Source organism: Crocodylus siamensis, chromosome 3, assembly GCF_052110815.1.
Source record: "Crocodylus siamensis isolate JL-2025a chromosome 3, ASM5211081v1, whole genome shotgun sequence".
Classification (NCBI taxonomy): Eukaryota; Metazoa; Chordata; order Crocodylia; family Crocodylidae; genus Crocodylus; species Crocodylus siamensis.
In genome coordinates, this window is record NC_143397.1 from 154,328,579 (window position 1) to 154,349,027 (window position 20,449).

General features: G+C 44.0%; 1 protein-coding gene across 2 annotated transcripts; it reads right to left on the reverse strand.

Annotated features, from left to right (window-relative positions):
* Nucleotides 1–1,598: 1,598 nt before the first annotated feature.
* On the reverse strand, nt 1,599–20,300 carry CNDP2 (carnosine dipeptidase 2). 2 transcript variants are annotated; one of them, XM_090039573.1, is made up of 12 exons: nt 20,156–20,299; nt 17,305–17,394; nt 13,452–13,595; nt 11,648–11,810; nt 9,031–9,119; nt 7,715–7,915; nt 7,045–7,129; nt 6,087–6,247; nt 4,957–5,121; nt 3,917–4,058; nt 2,749–2,896; nt 1,599–2,374 (listed from the first exon to the last, which is right to left on the reverse strand). In XM_090039573.1, the coding sequence occupies exons 2-12, from the start codon at nt 17,362–17,364 to the stop codon at nt 2,305–2,307; spliced, it is 1,428 nt and encodes a 475-aa protein (XP_089895699.1). In that variant the 5' UTR covers nt 17,365–17,394; nt 20,156–20,299; the 3' UTR covers nt 1,599–2,304. The 2 variants fall into 2 exon arrangements, with proteins under 2 accessions (XP_089895699.1, XP_089895701.1); XM_090039575.1 differs by lacking the exons at nt 6,087–6,247; nt 7,045–7,129 and having other exon boundaries at nt 20,156–20,300.
* Between the last annotated feature and the right edge of the window lie 149 nt (nt 20,301–20,449).

Genomic DNA, 20,449 nt, shown 5'->3' on the forward strand with positions numbered 1-20,449 from the left:
AAGCATAGCCTTCAGCATCCAAAAAGGTTCTGCAAGCAATTTATTCATTCTCCAATGAGAAATCTACGAAAGCCTTACAGGAAAAGACTAATTTTGGGTTGGTGCAGGGATAGGGAGAGTTCTACTTGGCTCATGGGTCTATAGTCTCCATTTCTCACGTTCAAGACATAGACAAAGCCTGCCGTTCCCTCCTGAACTTTTGCTTATTTTGTTCACAGGACTCTCAGCTTAGTTTTGGCTAGTGTTCCAACACTCATCCACATTCAGGTTCCCAGTAACTGCTTACCCACCTACTTTTCCTCTAGAGTCTCTCTACTAGCACTCACCTTTATTACCAAAAGGTGCTAGTATTATCTTGATGCCCTCTGCCTGTCTTCCCCCCACCCTGCAACCATGTCCTGTTACTTGGCTGTTTTTCTCCTTCCTCAGTTTACATAAGAAGTGGCAGCAGTGTAACTAATTGAGGGAATGAATTCATGAATTACAGCTTCTTTACATGTACTCTGGGGTGGGGGCGGGGGGGGAGGAGGAAGTAGTAAGTTAGAGCAGCTCAGTGAGCTGCTTGAATTAAAACACCTGCAGCATGTGTATTCAGCATCCTGTGCTTCAAAATGGCTGTGGGGGTGCTTTAAACTAAAGCTAGTTCAACAAGCTTGAAAAAAAAAAAAAAAAAAAAAATGCCCCTGCCACCATTTTGAAGTGCAGGGACACTGAACAAACACACACACAGCTGTTGGAACATACCAATTAGTCAATTAATCAAGTCTGTTCCCACACATGCCAATTAGCACACAGAGCAGATGTCCAGCCCCTGTATAGGTGCCCTTGGAGTTCAAAGTCAAGGGACAGCTGTAACATGGATGAATACAAAATTTAGCATACCTGCCTCCTAGTGTTGAGAAATGCAAAAGCATGTTTCCATCTCATACAGATTTTTCAGTGTTTCTACTCTGTAGACTTGAGAAGACAGCAGATTCAGAGCAGACAAAATGCTCTCAGGATAACCAGCTTAAGTCTTTGAGCCATTTTAGGCTAGGAATGGAAGTTAGACACAGGCAGGGAATGCAATAGGCTTTGCCCTTGGCTCACTGCATATTTGCTTAAAAACTTCCCCAACTCCTTGGTTGTTTCAGAAACACTCATACTTAGAAAGTGGGCTGTGTACATTCAGACAGTTTTACTTGCATAAAAAAAGAAGAGAGATGCATAAATAAAATAAAGCTACCATTGACAGGAAATTCAGAACCAGCCTACATTTGCCTTGCTACCTGTTAGCAGACGACACTTTCCCTGAAGGTGCTGGTGTAGTCATGTGTATATTGATGTAGGAGGTACACTGCACCATTTAATAATTTTGCACATAAGACAGCCCTGAAACAGATACCAAAGACAGTGTTAGGACAGCTCCATCACATGTAGAATGAAAGGGATAGCTTATCCCTGACCAGTACAAATGCCTTCTACTGCTCTGCCACCATGCAGTAGGGCTCAAACCAGCTCATGGACAGAAAGCCATTCAGCATTTTGGCCCTTATGTGGTGCTAGATACCAAAACCCATAGGCCAAAGCACAGGTACAGAATTAACTTAAAATAGGTAGGGTTCACTTGGGAAGAAACCAAACTTAAGTGCTAGAGCCACATCTAATTTTTATTTGTTCTTCATGTAAAGGCTGACAAAGGGAAAAAAAAGTGCCAGTCACTGGTACACTGCATAGGAAGTATTGAGGTTGGTCTACAGGCAAGCAGTTTTGCTACAGCAAGCCAACTCTTCAGCCCCATCCTAGCCTGATGGTCCCCCCATTACAGTTTGCAAGAATTCCAGTATACCCCTTGGAGTCTAGCATTAAAAAAAGTGCTGCCAGGACTTTCCCCATACAAAGAGCATCTTATTCAGTTCAGCCACTGTAGGTCAGTATAGAACTCTCTAGCATGGCAGAGAACAAAACAACTATTCCTTTTGTTAATCTGGGAGCGAGGAAGGAAGAAAGAATGCACATGGCAAGCCATAGATTTGATTCAAAAAGGGGAGGAGCTGAAGAGATGCAGAACCACTTGTCAGGTGTTGAGATTCTTCTTCCTTCAGAGCTGGAGAAATGGAATGAGAGCAGCAGTTCAGTACTGAATGTTGCAGGGTTTCTGGAATGGAGGAGCCCAAAAGTTTCTTTCCCCCCTATGGAAAAAGGGAGTGTGTTGGCAAGAAGGGGAAGTCAGCTGTAGTATTTTGATAGTCTTTGCTTGCTCGCCTGTAGGATTTCCAGAACTGATATCCAAATTGCTCGTGCTAGTGAGAATGAAATCCTAATTCAGTTGTTCAGTTGAGAGACTTCATAAAGGTAAGCTCCAAGCAGCTTCACTCCCTGGATGTAATTGTACCTAAGGAAAAAAAAGAGCATTTTGCATTAGTGTAAGTGTCTGTTCTTATACAGAGACATTGTGGTGAGCCGGTATTTGGGACATCAGAGCATTCAATACTAGTCCCTTCCTGCCTTAGGAGCTGCCAAATCAGGTCTGAAAGATTTTTAGCAAATAGAAAGCCAAGAAAATGCCTGAGCTGCAAGCAGGTATTGGTAGCTAGTATTTGGCCAAGCAAGGCACTGGATATTCATTACTGTATTAGGTGTCTTTCAACACAAAACCAAGAGCACCCAGGACCACAATGGTTTACTGGTCCCTTTCAGGACTGATTTTGAGACCTGCAGATGCCTCTACTCCCAATTACTGTGATGCATCCTCAAGTAGTGTCTTACCTGTTCAGTTTCTCATTCTGAGAATGGGCACCATCATCTGCAGAACCAACAGGCAGCAGCATTACATTCTTGCCTGTAGCCTCTTGGAAGGTCAGGGTGACGGGAATGCTTCCTCCCTCTCTTGTCAAGTCTGGCTCAACTCCAAAGACTTAAGAGGAAAAAACAAAATTGGTCATCTTGGGTTGTTGCAGCTTCCTGAGGAGACTTTATTATAACGCTTAGTCATCAAGTATCCCAAAGCACATTATGGAGCAGGATTTAACCTATGTCTGGCATGATATATGCCATTAATGACAATATTTGCTCTCTACCCCAAGACTTACACATATATTCTTCTCTAGACTTCAGCCACAAACAAAAGAACCAGAGCAGGTTATATTACTAATGTCTACTACTATTATTCACCCTTAGAATTTGAGCAAGGCACCAGAACACATTGCTTCCATGAACTGTAGGGGGAAGTTTCTGATCAGGTGAACAGGATTTTATTTGCACATCAGATGAAGTTCATGCAAGCACAGCTAGTAACAGCTTGCCAAGGGACTGCTTCCATTACAGTACCCCAGTCATTGCCAATAGAACCTTCCTCTTCCACCAGCATCCTGGATTTTTAGCCTGAGACCAGGATTGCCAGGTTGTAGTGGCCAAGCGATTCAGGCATCTTGTCATACAAATTCAAGTGCTAGTGCCAGAGGCTCCCCTCCCATGAAGCAACAGTAAATGGATACCCAGTTCTGCATAAATTTCACTAAGTGAGAGTCTAGACAAAGTCATGCTTTTACAAACCCATTAGACAATGGGTTTGTATAGGGGTGATACTGCCTCAGGAATGGGGTTGGATGAGGTCATTTCTGAAGGCCCCTTCCAGACCTACCCTTCTATGATAATTCTGCAGGCTAGGAAGTCAGAAAGCTGGATGCTACTATAGCCACATCACTTCCTTGCGTATTAATGGGCACAGAAGTTGCCTCTAATGAACTATACCAACTCAGTTGTTAGAGGTGGACTTTTGATTCTGACCAATCACAACCCAGCACAAAGTTCACTCACAGTCCAACTGCCTACTATTACACACTCCAGGTATGTTGACCTTGCTACTGCAACTGTAGTGATATGCCATAATAGCTTGGATTGTACTCAAGTGTCCCAAACCTCAATTCTCACTGACCTGTCTGCATGGCTCTTCTACCAGCCATGTAGTGGGGATGGTTGAAGTCTGACACCCAGGGTTTTCCACCATGGCCCATGTACACTTTGAACTTGTTTGGGCTTTGCTGCTCAGCAAATTTTTTGGTCAGGTAGTCCTCAACCTTTTTATTATGAACAAAAATGGAAGTTAGGCATCTATAAATACCAAATTTAAAAGTTAGAGTTTCCATGAGTTATTACTGACTCTACTACTTATGTTCCAGAATAACAGCAATTAGTTGTACAGCCAAGCTGACACCACTAGCAAGATACTGTTGCTCCACCACTGCATGTGCACACATGTACGCAAACACTTTAAAAAAACAGGGGTAAAGGTCTCACTGTATGGGAAGTACAGAGCTTAGAGGGCAGTGCCAGAATGCTAGAAAGAGTAAAATCAATACCTACACAAGTGCTGGCCAACCTGGACAGCAGTTTGAAGCAATTTACCCAACTTTTCAATTATGTTCACAAATCGACCCAGCATAAAGGCCCAAACATTTTCCACCAGCTTGCACAAGAAAACCCTGCCTTAACAAAATTCAAAGCAATATAGTCTAGTGTTCAGAAGCTCTCATTACTTAGCTGTTCTATTTTTCTCATTAGGAACGATCATTTAGATGTCAGGCCCCAACTGATCTGCTGATGTTTTTCCATTTAAGATTTAATTTCTGCCACTCTTGTCAGAATCTGGTCTTTTATAGTAAATGAACTGCTAGGCAAAGCTCTACATATGCAAGGTGAAAGCCCCCCAACTCCCCCAGCAGTAAATAAAAAAGTTAGTGTAACTATTTGCTCTCCTGAATGAAAGGCAGCTTATTTTGTCCTACTTTTTTCCCCCAGCACCACCACATTAAATCTTCAAAGAGGTAAAGAATATCTCTGCAAACTAATCCAAGTGTAGGCATGTAAGAACAAGAGCCATATAGAAGAAAAACAGCAAGACAAACAAAACTACCATTCTTAGTGTTTGTGCAGACCAGAAGGGAAAGCATCTACAATCAAGCCATTCCAACATACTTGCTTGCTGACAACTTCTGGAGTCATGTCTGGCACCAGTCTGATTGAGAATTTGCCAATCACTTTCCTTGGAATCACTGTTTTGGCTCCTGATGCTGAGAAGGCTCCTTCAATTCCATGGAGAGATAAGGATGGGTATCTCCACCTGTGCATTAGGATATGCTCCTGCAAAAAGCATTGGGAAGAAGAAATGGTTAATATTAGGAGGGGAACTGGGGAATGACCATTGCCCACGGTGACTACAGTCCCCAGATTAAGTCCTCAAGAGAACAGCTATCCAAGGAAGCTGGGGCAACCTGAACTGTTCACAGGGAAGTCTGGTTTAAGAACTGGTGTGAACTATTTGAGATACCAGATTCTTCTGTCTTCTTCACTCCTCATTGTAGGACATTTCTAAGTCACTTCAGAAAAATCTAACTCTAATGAAATAAGGACACTCAACTGTTGGATAATGGCTCTTGTTGTACAATTTACTTTTGGCAAGTGATCTTGTGTCTTAAAGCCAAGTAGGTATTCATCTTTAAAACCTATGTAACATGATTTTAGTCCGGCTAAAAGGTGGCATCATCCAAGCTTTAGGATATTTGCATAAAAAAAGAAAGGAGGATGCATTAACTGACACATGGCATCTCTATTAGGCCAATACATAACCTTAAATCTAGGATGAACAAATATCACAAGTGAAAAACAAACAAACAAACAAACAAACAAACCAACCACCTCACTAGGAAAAAAAAGAAGGATGTTTAATCCATGGTAATATTGTTCAAACATTTAGGAGTACTGGACATAAGAAATCTGCACTGCTACTGCAGCAGACTACCCTACAGCAAGAAGACACTTTCCTGGAAGGTTCGCTATAAAACTTATCCTGTAGGATAGCTACATAACTGTACAGAATTTCTAGTTCATCCCTTATGAAATAAGAAAGTAGCAGCAAGAACTCTTTATGTAAAAAAGTTAAGAATTAAGATGTTCTACCTATAGAAGAAAATAGATTTTAGTGGGTCCAAACAGCCAAATGTGACACTGTGCTGTCTCTGGAAGAGTCCACCTAAAATAACTCTGCCCCAACAGAAAAAAATAAAATAAAATATTAGAGTGGACAGGAAAGACAAAACTCTCATTACTTTTGAGTCATGCAGTAATTTTGTTGCTCCCACATCTTTTGCATATTCCTTCAAGTCAAAGTCAATCTTTTCATATAATTTTAGCTCCTCATCAGTAAGGGGTGCCACTGCATCATTAACGCCAGGGATAAGAATTTTCCCTTTCTTATCCAGAAGACAGCCTGCAAGGGAAAAGCCCAAAAGATTAGTGTCTAAAAGCTTAAGCATTGTTAAATCAAAGCATTTCCATGTTATTGTGAACAGACTTCTCCAGTTCTTCTCTTTAAAGATTTCCTATGAGTAAGGGGAAAGAAGGGAAAAGAGGTAAGAACTGCTTCTCTTTACAGATCCAGGTTCAAGTCTGTATGATGCCTAGCTGCCCAAAGCTTTCACTACTTTCCAGTTGTGGTGTGCATGCTATGCCGGCCATTCAAGATCCATACAAGTCAGCCCTAGATGTGGAATCACTCATGTATGAACATGCCAGGTCAGCATGTTAATGAATAGTCTATACTTGAGGTCAAAGTAAGTTACTACCCAATCTTTCCTGTGCTGTATTTGAAGTAACGTCCCTCCATAGAGCTTCCTGTTATTTTATAAGCTGGTCTGCTGGGAAGCAGGCAGGTAATTACAACCCTAGAGTTCAGATTAAAAGGAAAAGCCCAAGACATTGGCCAACTAAAGAAACCTAAAGTTCACTCCATCCTGTAGTGCCTAGAGCTTTTCTCCTGCCATTTTTCTTAATGGATACTTCCCCTGCAAACCATAATTTAAGTGGTTAATACTTTAGTTTTAGGTAGCCAAATGGTACCAGAGTACATTAGGCACCAAAACTCCTCACAACATAACAAGTTGACCCATTAGTTACATGTCTTTATTGCAAGTTGCATATGAGGCAGAGTTAATTCACTTGCATTCCTCTTGGTTAAGGGTGGGCTGGCCTGTCTAACTTTAGCATGAAGGGGAAATATAGTCTTACCCATTAAAGCAATTAGATCAGTCATAGCCTCATGTACTGAGCCACCATAAACTCCAGAGTGAAGGTCTTTGTCACTGCATTCCACCTGCAAAACAGCTTATTTGGAGATCCAGAAATTGTTTTTGGCCTACCCCTTAATAGACATACTAGCTGTACCCACAATTATGGAGATTCTTTAAGGTTAGATAGTGGAAAGACTATGCTGCAAGCAATAATATTTTGAAGTCTGCAGCTATTTAAGATGCAATAGCAGCAAGAGGTCTTTCAAGACTAGGAACTTATTCCTGTAGGCATTGGAAGAAAAAAAAAATCGTACTGCAAAGGCCTTTTTGTTAGGAGATTTATGACCATATTGTTTGACTGATACAATTCGCATACAGAAGTAGTCAAACTTGATGAAAAAGGTCTGTGTCAGAACTCATGGCAGCATTACACATCACGAGGGGAAGTTTGTAAAGAAGGCTTTGTTGCCTATGAATGTTACCACCCAGAAGAGACTATGCAAGGGGAATACAGATACTGAACTTGATCAGTAACTCCCAGGAGAACAAGTTCAGAAAAGTGCATTATCTGGAACAGGAACTGTCAAGAATTAGAGCAGCCACAACTCTTCATAAAGCATAACATCCTATTTGCAAGCATCTTGGGTTAACAAGTGTGGGAATTTTACCTCTATGAAGAAGTAGCAGATGCCCCTTAGGCCATATGTGATGCAGGGTTTTTTCTTCCCGAGCCAATAGTTGTCAGAGATGCAAACATAGTCTACATCTTTGAAGAAAGTGTCACACTGAGCAAAGATCAATTCATCAAGGCCCTCAGAGCCAGATTCTTCCATGCCTTCTAGACAAAACTTGATGTTGACTGGAAATTCCTTTGGAGGAAGAACCAAAAATTAGACATGCATAGAAACAGTCAGTCATTCAGCTTTTATTCCATGCACTTGTTAATCATCCCTCATCTGAAAGGCATATAACAGGAGCTCATTTCAGACTAGGAACAGCTAAGTTGTTACTGGCTTTATGAAGGGCACTTGTTAGTAAATCTGCAAGCAAATGCAATGTCAATCCTGCACTCCACTGGCCCAAGTGTCACTATTCAAGTAACGAGCTTGTCCTAAGAGGTTGTGAAGCAATAAGACAGCTCTCTCTCTTGTCTGTAGAAAGGCACAAGATCTGACAAATCTATACCCTATAAGACTAGAGTTTCTCTCCTCTTTATGAACTATTATAGTCTATCAAATTGCCTTAAAGAAACAACAGGATGCAAACCACACTGCTTTGCCACTACCTCCCATTCACTGGGTCATAATACCTGGTTAGTAGATTAACAGCATATCCTCTAGTTACTTAAACCAGTAGAGGAAATCTGTTTTATAATTACATTGGAAATAGGTTTTCAGTCTTCCACTTATTATTCTACTACAGATTAATATAGTTCAGGCTTCTTGTTGAACATTTTGATCACATTCGCCCTTCAGTAAGTTAGGGCAGCATCAAAATTGACAGCCTGACCAGGTTTGGAAAAAAAAAAAAAAACAAAAAAAAAAACAAAAACACACACCAAAAAAACTTGCCACTTGAGCCCAAAAGAGGAAGGATGGGGTTTTTGTGATTTTCCCCCTTGCCACCTTCAAAAGGTAAAACAGACTGTTCTGGTTTTAAGGTCAAGAGCACTCCTCACTTTTCAGCAGAGCTGGTTAAGGCTTAATTTTTTCCTGCAGTAGGTTGTGCCTGTTGTTTCTCTCATTATGTAGTTAGCTACTAAGAAATACAGGAAGATAACCACAAAACAGGCATCTGAAGTGCTTCCCCAGAATTAGCCCCTCCAACTATATGACCTACTTGCAAATAAGACAAGAACTGCACTACAACTACAGAGCAAGCAGGCTGGATTTTTACACACTATATTCAAGATTAATTGCAAGTCGATAACCTTTGTACTGCTTTATACCACATAGCTGAGTTGAGCAGAATGCACTGCGGATACCTGTTTAGTTTGCTGATAAGCTTCCAAGGCATTCAACCAAGCAAGTACTGGACCTTTATCATCTGTTGCCCCTCGTCCATAGAGCTTTCCTGTAGCAACCACAATAAAGATACAGGGAGAGGTATTCAGTGATAGAAGACTTGCAAATACAAAGCTTTATGTCACAGATGTTAAGGTCAGAAGGGACCTCAATAGATCAAGTCCGACCCCCTGCATAGACAGGAAAGAGTGCTGGGTTCAGATGACCCCAGCTGGATGCCTAGGGTAGGGGAGAGCATGACCTCCCTTGGGAGCCCATTCCAGACCTTGGCCACTAACTGAAGTTCCTCCTAATGTCCAGTCTAAATCTGCTCTGATAGCTTATGGCCATTATTTCTTGTGACCCCCAGGGGTGCCTTGGTGAGTAGAGCCTCACCAATTCCCTTCTGTGCCCCCATGATGAATTTGTAAGCAGCCACAAGGTCACCTCTCAACCCTGTCTTGCAGGCCAAGCCCTACAAGGAGAGACTAGGGCACATGGACCTCTTTAGCCTCTGCAAGCCCTTAACCATGAGTGGCCCTGCTCTGGACCCTCTCCAGGTTATCTACATCCCTCCTGAAGCATGGTGCCCAAAACTGGACGTAGTACTCCAACTGTGGTCTGACTAGCGCCAGATAGAGGGGAAGTATCACCTCCTTGGTTCTGTTTATCATGCATCTGCTGATGCATAACTAAGTGGGCAACTTGGGTGGTACATGATAGACAAGGAAGCGACAGGCAGCAGATGCAAGCAAGACAGATGAGAGAGCAGATGGGGCAGGGGAAAGGGATCAGGCTGGCACTTTGGGAAGGCAATAGACATGCCACAAGACAAGAGTTTGGCCCCTCAGTTCTACAGGCTGTTAGAGGTTATGCTTCTATAACAGTTGCCAGTAATTAATCTGTAGAAAACTTTAACAAAAAAATCAAACCTTTAGAATAGCCAGCTTTTCTTCCTCAATCCAAGTAACGTTAACAGATGGGCACCTCCAAGTATTCTGCACCCACTCCAAGGATTCAAGGAGAAGTGACAGTTTCTTGCCTACCACACTTAAGAATCCTTCATGTCTTGAGAGACTGAACAGACTGGCTACATGAGCTAGTAAAATGGTGTCAAAGGGCATTTATACATGTGATGTGGGAGTGGGGGGGGGGGCAGGGAAGGCCCTTTAAATTAGAGCAGCTCCAATTTAAAGGAGTGCCTGGAGTATCTCATGCATCAGCAGCCCCACACTTCAAAATGGGGGTTGAACAAGCTTTACATAAAGCACCCCACCACCATTATAAAGCACACAGATGCCACCAATATACAAGACACAGCAGGCCGATGGAGCATGGCAATTGCACCCAATTGCCTGCTCAGCTGCCTCCCTGCTTGTTAACAGGCACCCAAAGTTGCTTGATACTCAAACAACCCCCTCTAGGCCAGACATCAGCTGAGATTCACTGGAATGCAGCAGAGCTTTGGCTGTGCCCCATATACATTTAGCACTGCTCACACAAACACTGCAGCAGCAGTCACTGTATGGCAGAATCAGACTGGAAGTACAAACAACTCCTAGAGCAGCAGTTTTGTCACCCTGTGTGTAGCTCAAGTAGGACAAGGACAAGGCCTGGCTTTTCTTACAAGAACTTAGTTAATCTTTATCGCATTCATAAAAATCAAAGTTACTCCAACACTAGAAGCTGATAGGTCACAATGGGTCACTGATAAGTCTGTTTGCTAGCAGCTGATTTCTGTGGTGTAAAAAATGTCAAAGCTATGCGTCTGCCCTTACAACAGATCTTAGTCATCCAACCTTTGACTTTCAAGATCACCAGCTTTGCCTGTTGAGTGCTGAAGCAGGGAAATGCGACTGTCTATGGGATAGGCTTTCAAGAAGGAGTCCTTTCAGTATTCTCTATTATTAGCCATTTATGCTGTGGTAACAGGAGCTGTTGTATGAGCTCACCTAGGGCAGGGTTCCCCTACTCCCTTCTTCTCCGTGTTGATCCCCATTTTGTGGGAAACTTAGAGGGAATTACTCCAAATACAAGATGTCTCCCATATCCTTCAGTAATCTTTGTAGTGGCTTGACCTAGCTAAAGCCACCAGGCACTCCAGTGACCAGTGATCTGAGCTATAAGCCATAGGACTAGCCTAGCTCTCCCACCCCCCCACTTAAGTTTTTTTGGCCCTCATACTTGTTGCAAACCCCAGGATTGCTTGCAAAGGTGATGCAAAAAGTCACCACCACCCCTGCTGCAAACTACAAGCTTTAATCATGACAGAATATTCAGTTCCAGCACATTTGATGGGCACAGTTGCCATGAAAACCAATATCGAATTCTAACATACTCATATCGCTGTAGCTATAAGGAAGAGTGCGAGAGCACAGCTTGGCTGACAGATGGAGAAAAGAAGTTTAGTCTGAAGAGAACCACTTTGTCTTCCTCCTCACTTTAAAAAGCTCAGCTCCCCAGAGGACAAATGTTAAGCTCTTCCATTCATTACAAACACTTTCCCACCTCCTCCACATAGTACAGTTTAAGAGGTCATCCAAGTTATAAAACCTTGGGGCCAAGGGTTAGATTTGTTTTAAAGCGTATCACTCCTACCATCTCTTTCTTCCAAAGTGAAGGGCTCACTGTCCCATCCATCCTCTAGGGCAGCAGGTTGTACATCCAGGTGCCCATAGACACAGACAGTTTTCTTCTTTGGATCAGAGCCTAGTCTGCCAAGAATAATTGGAGGCAGAGGAATCTCTGAACCATCAGGCAGCTAGAAATGAAGAGTAGGCAGGTTTCAGTGATAAGCCATAAGATGGCCATTCAGCTGCAAGAAAGTTCAACGCTCTGAAAGCATTGAATAATTATCTTATGGGATAATTCTAGTCCTACACTTCAGCTTTTGCAGATAAAAGTTAAGCAAGAAAAAGAACAAAATGCTTTAAGTAAGAGTTGATTGGTGCTACCCTTCAAGCTTTACGGCCCAAATATTGCTATAAATTTGGGTATAAGACACTATGGCTCCAAGACCGTTACATGTACCAATCACTAAGAGGACTCCATTTCAACTATAGCAACTCGTGTCTTGATTTAGGTGCACTGTACTTCTAATTGCAGCCATAAGGTACTTTTTGTTCTCAAAGTGTTGCATCAAATTTTCAAAACAGTTCCTGGGATCACCCTCCAAGTAATTCCCCCTACAGCGCCTCTTCCAACCCCCAGGGAATTTAAAGGTTGTTACAGAACAACCACAGGGCCACAGCTCCCGCTAGGATTGTTGCAACTAGAATAAGTGTTCATGACACCTTCAAACCATGGCAAGTCAGTGCTGAAATTCAGTGTTAGAGCCATGCAACCAACAGTTACTATGCCACATTAAAGAGCTGGTCTTATCTAAAGACTGCCACTTAAAAGCCTTTGTATCTGGACTTTGGCAGTGAGTACAAAATATAGCAAGCCAGAGTTCAGTTTGTTAGATGGAGAGATCATTTGATGTCCTTCAGGGAACAGATCAATTAGTTGCCTTACATCACTTCAGCATTCATTGCAGACACCAACATCCTTAAGATCTGATCAGGAATCCACACTAGACCTTGGAAGCTATTCAGCTGTTTTGGAACTTTATACAGCACCAGACTTACTGGGGAGAGCCCAACTCACTATGGAGATGCACCAGAAGTATAGTTAAAAAGGTTTCAATTTGGATAGTCCCTCACTCTTACTCAGCATTACTTAGCTTATGATTCAATCACCTTATTAGAGAGTACAAGGTTTAACATATCCCTAGAAGATTAAAGCCCTGAATTAATCTCTAGATAAAAGATAGGGCAAGGATCATTCTTTAAGATTATCTAGGAGGAAAGAGTCCTTGATAAGAGACCAGGCATAACCAGGACTGCTGCTGGGATCCATGCAATGCTAGAAACCTAAGCCTATTTCAGTTATAGGACATTTGGGCTGTGCAAGTACCTATTATATATTTACCTTTTTACCAAATGACAACTTTCTGCTTTACAAATAAAGTATTTTTCTGTTAACTGATGTTTAGTGTCAAGGTATATAAGAACTATCCTCGAGGGTTTGCTTCTAGTCAAGCTTCTCATTACACCAATTTTGCATCAGGACCCTTCTCAGATCCTTTCATGCTTATTTCTATAAGGCTTCAAAATGAAGTCCCTCCTGGAGCACTGCTGGAGAACTCCTGGAGCACTTAAAGCTGTCATGCAGAGGCTGTAGAGTCCAACATTAAGATGCCAGTTCTGAAACCCAGAGGATTAGTTCTTAGCAGGAAAGCATTGATAAGTTGCAGCTTCCTTTCCCTAGGGCTCCAACTAAGCCACACAGATTTAAGACTCTACTCTGACAGAATCATTTTCTAGTTTACATAGTAGCATCACATTGCAGAACTTCATACCTTTTGGGTCCCAATATCCATCAGTTCAGCAGTGCCACCCAACCGCTTAATATCCTTGGCAGCAGTTTCCATCATTCGTCTGATTTCACCCCTCTTCTCCGGCCATGCTGACACACTCTGGATTGCCACCCACTCGGCCAGACGCTGTTTGGTGATAACAAAAGGTTAAGACTTTACCCGAATAACAGTATTATTCCATACCATCCAGTGAAAGGTATTTTAGGAATATACGACTTGAGACCTAATACCTGACTTTTGTACCTCAACTGTAAGATTTGATTACAAGTCTGTGGTTTGGGCTCTGTTTGAAGCAAAAAAAGAATAAAAAAAGTGGGGGAAGAGTTATTTAATATAGCTACTATAATTACCATGTTTAGTATTCACTCAATTCCAAGAGGAGATCTTTCCCCCTCGATATAGCTGGGGGGGAGCCTGGTTTTAAAATCATGTGACAAAAGCAGCACTTGCAGTCAGAAAAGGCTGCATGAATCCACACAGCAACGTATGCAGTAGTCTGGAGGCATGCAGTGACATGGTGGGGGAAGGGGGGAGAAACAGACATGAAGGGGGTAAGGGGCTAGCCACCTGCCCCTACCTCTCCTACTGCAGCAGTGGAAGGTAGAGGAGGGGGGAAATGAATTGAAGACTACAAAACTTTCAATAACTAAATTCTATACATAGAAAGTTATAACAAAACCTCATACAATTTTTTCTATGCATAGAATTTATTTCTTGGCAGGCAGGAGGATTATCTTAAATTCAGAGTAGTCCTGGATTCATGTAAATATGGTAGGAAGATTCTCCTTTATAGGTGCCTGTAGCAGGGCACCAGGGTGCCTGCTACTAGATAATGGTGTGTAGCAGGGCACTAAGGAGCCTGCTACTGATAATGGTGATATAGGCCTAACTGCCACTCAACAGGGCAGCACAGCTGTGAGTTGCCAAAGCAACTAATTGGGTCAGTTGACTGCCAGGGGGCAGGGCCTGGCCTTCATAAACAGAGAAGGCTGGAGGCCAGACCCAGCTCCCCTGCTGGCAGCCTAAGGAGTAAGAGCTCTGCTAGAGCGAGCAGGGCAGTGTTGTGCACCAGTGTGTGGATACAGGGTGGAGAGGACCCCAACAGGGATGAGACAAGGATAGCCAGGTTGGCCTAAGATTTGTGTTATGGCCTAGAGGCTGTGTGCTTCGGTTTTGGTTAGTTGTTGTGATTATTACACCGGAGGACTGGGCGAGGCTGTAGGGGTGGAGGAGGCCTCATTAGGAGCTCCCCAGTAAGGTGGAGGTGTTCTTAGTGCCACAGGGTGCTGTGTTTTGGGGTGTCCCAACCCCAGCCCAATGCAGGCAGCTTCAGGAAGAGCTCAGTGTTGTGCATAGGCAGAAGTCCCAGTGGGGCATAGGCCCGAAGAGGCGGGTCTGGGGACCAGGTAAGGCTAAGGCTGCCTGAGCCCCAATCCAGGGAAGTCCGAGTCAGGCATAGAGGCCCCCAGTGCGGGCGGAGAGCGCGAGCAAGGGCCCCCAGTGCGGGTGGAGAGCGTGCATATATTGGAGCAGGCCCCGGGAGAGGGTGCGTATATTGGACATTGAGCAGGCCCAGTGGGGCACTGCCTGTGAAGGGGAAGACCCGGAAGGGGGCAAGCCCAGTGGAAGGCCCCGGAGAGAAGGGTGAGTCTACTAGGAAGCCCGAAGAGAGAGCGGGCTACTTGGAACAGTCCCAGAGACAGGCTGGCAAAGGCCAGCACAGGGAGTAGACCCAGGATCGTGGTATAGCAAGACCAGCCCCATGCCAAGGGGGCAGGAAGGCAGCCTCCCATTGACATTATAAGATCAAAGACGTGGCAGGCGAGACAGAAGGTGCGTTCAGGACCCAGACTTGGCACAGTAGGCAAGGGCGCTAGGGGAGGTCACAGCGCCCCTAGGTTGTCCTGCCACAGTGCCCCATTTATACAGCGTAGCAAAAGAATGGTCCATCTGGTCAGCATTAAAGGCTTGAACATGCTATAGTTTGCCCAAGCAACTTGGCTTTGTTTTGGTTCCTGGCACCAACTGTTTCGTGCAATATTTTCTCCAAAAAGAGATATCAGCTTGAGAGCCCTTCCCATAAGGACTCTAAAGAATATCATCTTTGGCCCCATGTGCTCTTAACAAGTAATGAGTACCATACAAAGAGCAGTGAAGTCTGAATATTTTTTTTTTTTTGGCAGTCCAGTCCCTCAAAACTTCCAATAAACCCCACTAACATAGAAAGCATATCAAGTTGTAGGGATCAGCAGAATGCACATTTTAAACTTTATGGCTGGATAGTTTGTAACAAAAGGTCAAACCTCCCAAGGAAGAGTTGATGTTGCAGAAGTGCTTTGGTTTTTCTCTCCATGGGGGGGGAGACATGCAGTCAGCAGTCTACAATCCAGGAGCTGCTAAAGTCTAGCCCTGACTCACACGAATTCCCTCTAGGCCTTAGTTACATCACTGCAACTATACCTCCCCCCTTATCATTCCTCATCTCTTGCCTCACTAGTCTACTGGGAAGGCTACTTGCGATTTGAGAAGTGTTCTAAAGACTATGGATTAAAACCCATATTTGCTCACTTATTCTCTAGAATATTTGGTATTATAGTGAGGCAATACCCAATTACACTTAATATTGCCAATTGTAGTCGCTCACCCACAAGTTACTCAAGTTCTTGAGAAAGCAGGAAAACCAGGAATCAACATATTAATCATTATAAATTTATACAGGTGTGGTTGGCAGCACCACCTTACAAACTCTTAATGAAAGGAAGTAGACAGGGGATTACCAGGAAGGTCCACTCATGGATTAGCAATTGCCTTAAGGACAGAAAATGAGTATGAACAGCCACTTTTCAGGACAGAAAGAGTAAGAAGCAGGGTTCCACAGGAATTGGTGCTGGGACCTGTAGTGTTTAACATATTCATAAGTGATATTGAACAGGGGGTGAGTACCGAGGTGGCCAAATTTACCTTTTTGAATAATTCAGCATCAAAGACCAAGGCAGAGTGAGGAATTACAGAAGGATCTGGCATTAGTGAAAGAATGGGCAACTAAAGGGCAAACTAAATTCAGTGTAAATAAGTGGGAAGTGACCCACAGGGGCAAAAGTAACTCAAACTACACCTGTACTATGATGGGCTCTATGTTGGCTGTTACCACACAGGAAAGATCTGGGAGTCATTGTAGACAGTTTGCTAAAAATACCATCAGCTCAGTGCTCAGCAACTATCATGAAGGCAAACAATGTTAAGAATCATTAAGAAAGGAATTGCAAATACAAAGGGGCATAATGATACTTTTTTTAAATCCATGATGCATCTGCACTCAACTACTGTACCCAAAGCTCAACAAGTATATAGAAAGAAAGCTGGAGAAGGTACAGGGAAGGGAAATAAGGATGATTAGTGGTATGAAGGGGCTTCTATACAACGAGAGAATACAGAGGCCAGGCCCATTTATTTTAAATAGTAAATGAGGAAGAGAAAACCCGGGGGGGCGGGGTGTCACAAGACAAAGCTAGTAGGTAGTAAGTTTAAAACTAACAAAAGGAATTACTTTTCCACACTGTGTAAAGCATGGTACTCATTGCCACAAGATGTTGTGTAAACTGATAGTTCAGCCAAATTCAAGAAGGGACTGGACAGATTCTTGGAGAAAAAGAAGAGCCCTAGGCACATCCTGCTTGTTCTCCCTTTCAGCATCCACTTGCTGGCAGTGGCATGGTTTCCTGGCTGAGATGGACTCAGTAAGCAGCAATTCTTATGTTCTTGCAACTAAGTGTCAGTCCAACAAATAGATTTCCCTTTAGGATAAAGTTCTCTGCAAATTATTAGAACTACTTACCTGAACATAGAGATCCTGATGCTCATCAATGTACCTGAAGAGGGTTTCAAAGCCAGACATTTTCCAGTCAGAGTGATGCTATTTAAAGTTCTAGAAGGAAGGAGGAAAAAAAAGTATTTGCCCAGAGCCTAATAAAATATGGACACAATGCTAAAGTAATTCAAAGGATTAAGGCAATACAGTTCCATCCTTCTCAAACTGCAACACTGCAAATGGGTGTTTGAGAGCATGAGACATCTCATGGTTGAAATAGGAGATCATGTGACAGCATGAAGTGCTGATGAAGGGAAGCACAGCTAGCTAAATGTTTAAGTCCTGCTGATGCAGTAGCACATGATATGCATTTTTCAGCATGAACTTTGGAATCTGCTCAAATGCAGTTTTTCACACCCAAGAGTTAGTTTTACCAGCACCTTCATCTATCCTGCTTTTCTTTACATAGTTTGGGACTCTTCTGAACCTGGATTATTCTTTCAAAGATTCCCTTCCATTATTCTGCACCAAATTCTTTCCCAAAATTTAATATTAAAAAAAAAAAAAAAGCAGCAAGCTAGAAAGTAGATTTAAAAAACACAGTTAAGGCTGCAATATGTTAAATGACATTAAGATTATTACGAGTTAATTCACAAACTGCTGAAGAATGGTAGCGCCCCTGCAGTATTCAGCTCACAAAAGTTATCCTCACAAATTAAACTGACAGTCACCAGAAGTTTATTTCATCAAAGTTTTGGCTTTAGCATGCTGCTCAACCTCCAAGAACAGCTTAAAACAGGAGTGATGCCATGTTTCAGTCCTGTTTTATGCCTGATCAAGGATCAAGACAGGACAGTTAAGAAAAAGCTGGATCTTTTACTATTGCATAGCTGAATTCATCCCCCCACCCCACAAATCACAAGAACGACACCTAGAAGAAGAGTGGTGTCAGTGCAGTACAGCTGAACACTAAATCACAAAAGAGGTAGTTTCCAAAGTAACACTAATGCTTAATTTAAAAAAAAAAACAAAAACCAAAAACTAAAAACCCCACAGAGTACTGGTATTAATAGAAAGCTGCTACATGTAGTTGGTCTATCACAGTTGTTGTGAATGGTATTAGAGTGACTAAAATTAATTCCCAAGAGTACACTTACTAATTTTTTGACTCAATATTACATGAGCGATCATTTTGGAAAGAACTCAACTCCTTTCCATACTTCTAAAAGAGGATGCACTACATATAACATAATATGTCTAGGATACAAGTGCTAGAATTAGCATGTTGGAGGGGCATTATTCTTGCCTTGATTAAAGATGGCTAAAGGTTCGCATGCACAGCAGCTTCTTTTGGTGGAAGGCAGTCTACCAATATTAGCCTCTCAGGTTTGTGAGAAAGTTTGACACACTTTCACAAATCACTTTTTATATTATAGATTAAGAAGGGACATGATAGCTATAGGAGGAGAAGTCTGGTCCTTTTCAGAACCTCAAGCAACAGCTTGCCAAGTAACAAGATGAAGCAGCAGCTTGGCCTATTCAGTGCTCAGTCACAAGACAAGCTGCTCTTATGCCTCTAGTTCAGTGGTCTCCAACCTTTAAGTTGGAGATCACCTTTGGCTTTAAAAGCATCCCAAGATCTACTGTGTGCTACCACCCCCCCCCCACCCAGCAGGTAAGTCTGTGGGAAGTTGGGAGGTGGGGAGGGAGGGCAGATAGAGACAGAGAGGAACAAATCATTTAGGGGCACACCTCCCCAGCAGGTAAGTCCCACCCACTCAACTTACCCCAGCCAGGGCCCCACTCAACTTACCCCTGCTCCTGCCTCTGCAGCACTGCCTCTCACCACAGGGGCCTCAATCTACCCCCCACCCCTTCCCTCCACCACAAACTGATCTGCTGGGCTGCACACAGGCAGGCACACAGCCCCCCACCCCAGTCTCAGACTGACTACAAGAAGGCCCAAGATCTACCAGTGGTTTGTGATCCACTGGTTGGTGACCATTGCTCTAGTTGCTTCAGCTTTGGGCAGTGGTTCTCAACCCTTTCAGGTGTGAAGCACCCTCTTGACAGACTGGAGGCCCCCCTGAGAAGACACCAGCTCTTAACTTTCACTTGTTTTCTTGCTACAAAATTAAATAAGTTAATTAATTAAGAAAAAATACCAGGGCAATTCTTAAGTTCTTTGCAATGGAAGAAGCCCATTGCACATCAAAAGGTTTGCCATGCTCTGGACTCCTAGCTGCTGTCTGGGTTTGCCTTGGAAACCATGTTTGTACACCCAGCAGGGTTAGCACCATGCAGCACCCCCAAAAGGCCCCAGAGACACTAATGGCTACCCTGGCACCCAGCCATGGGCCCTTCCCCTCTGGAAGGTTCTTGGGGCAGCGCAGAAAAGAAACCAACTCATCCAGTTGTTGCACAACCAACAGCACTTGTTACTTGCCGGGCTTCTGCAGCAACAAGGCAGGAAAGGCTCTTCCACAGACCAGTCAGAACCGGAGTGCCGAGCTGCAAGCAGGCCCAAGCCAACTGGGGGAGGGAAGACAAACCCACTCCCTAGATGACCCTCAACAGGGCAAATGCTGCCTGGGGCAGGAGCTAAGGGAGGAGGCCAGCAACACCCAAGCCGGTAAAACCAGGATCAAGGCAGCACATGGGTGCAGAGGGGACCCCAGCCCTCCCAACCCAGGCCCCCTTCCCCAAGGGATGCCCGGCCTACAAGCACCGGAGGGATGCGGCCAGGGCACATCCCTCTCTCCACCCACCCTAAGGACTGGTGGAACCGGCGGCTCAGCGGGGGGGAAGCCGCCCCTCCCCAGGCCCCACTTGGGGGCGAGGAAAGCCGGGGGAGCCGCGTCCGCGCCGCCACACTTACCGGCCCCCTGAAAGCAGCGACAGCTAGTAGAACGCGGCGAGCAGCTGGAGTTTAAATCCCACCCTGTGGCCCCGCCCCTTTGGAACGCTGCGGACGAGCCAATCCGCGCCCCGCCCCACCGCTTGCCGGGCATTGGGCAGGAAGCAGGAAGTCGCCGTAGCCGGCGCCTTAGGGAAGGGGGCGTGGCTTAGCGGCGGGGCGGGGCGGGGAGGTGGGATTCGATTGGCGCGACTCTGAGAACAGGACGTGACGGTGGAAGGCTGCGCTCTAGTGACGCCGTTGGTGGCGGCGGGC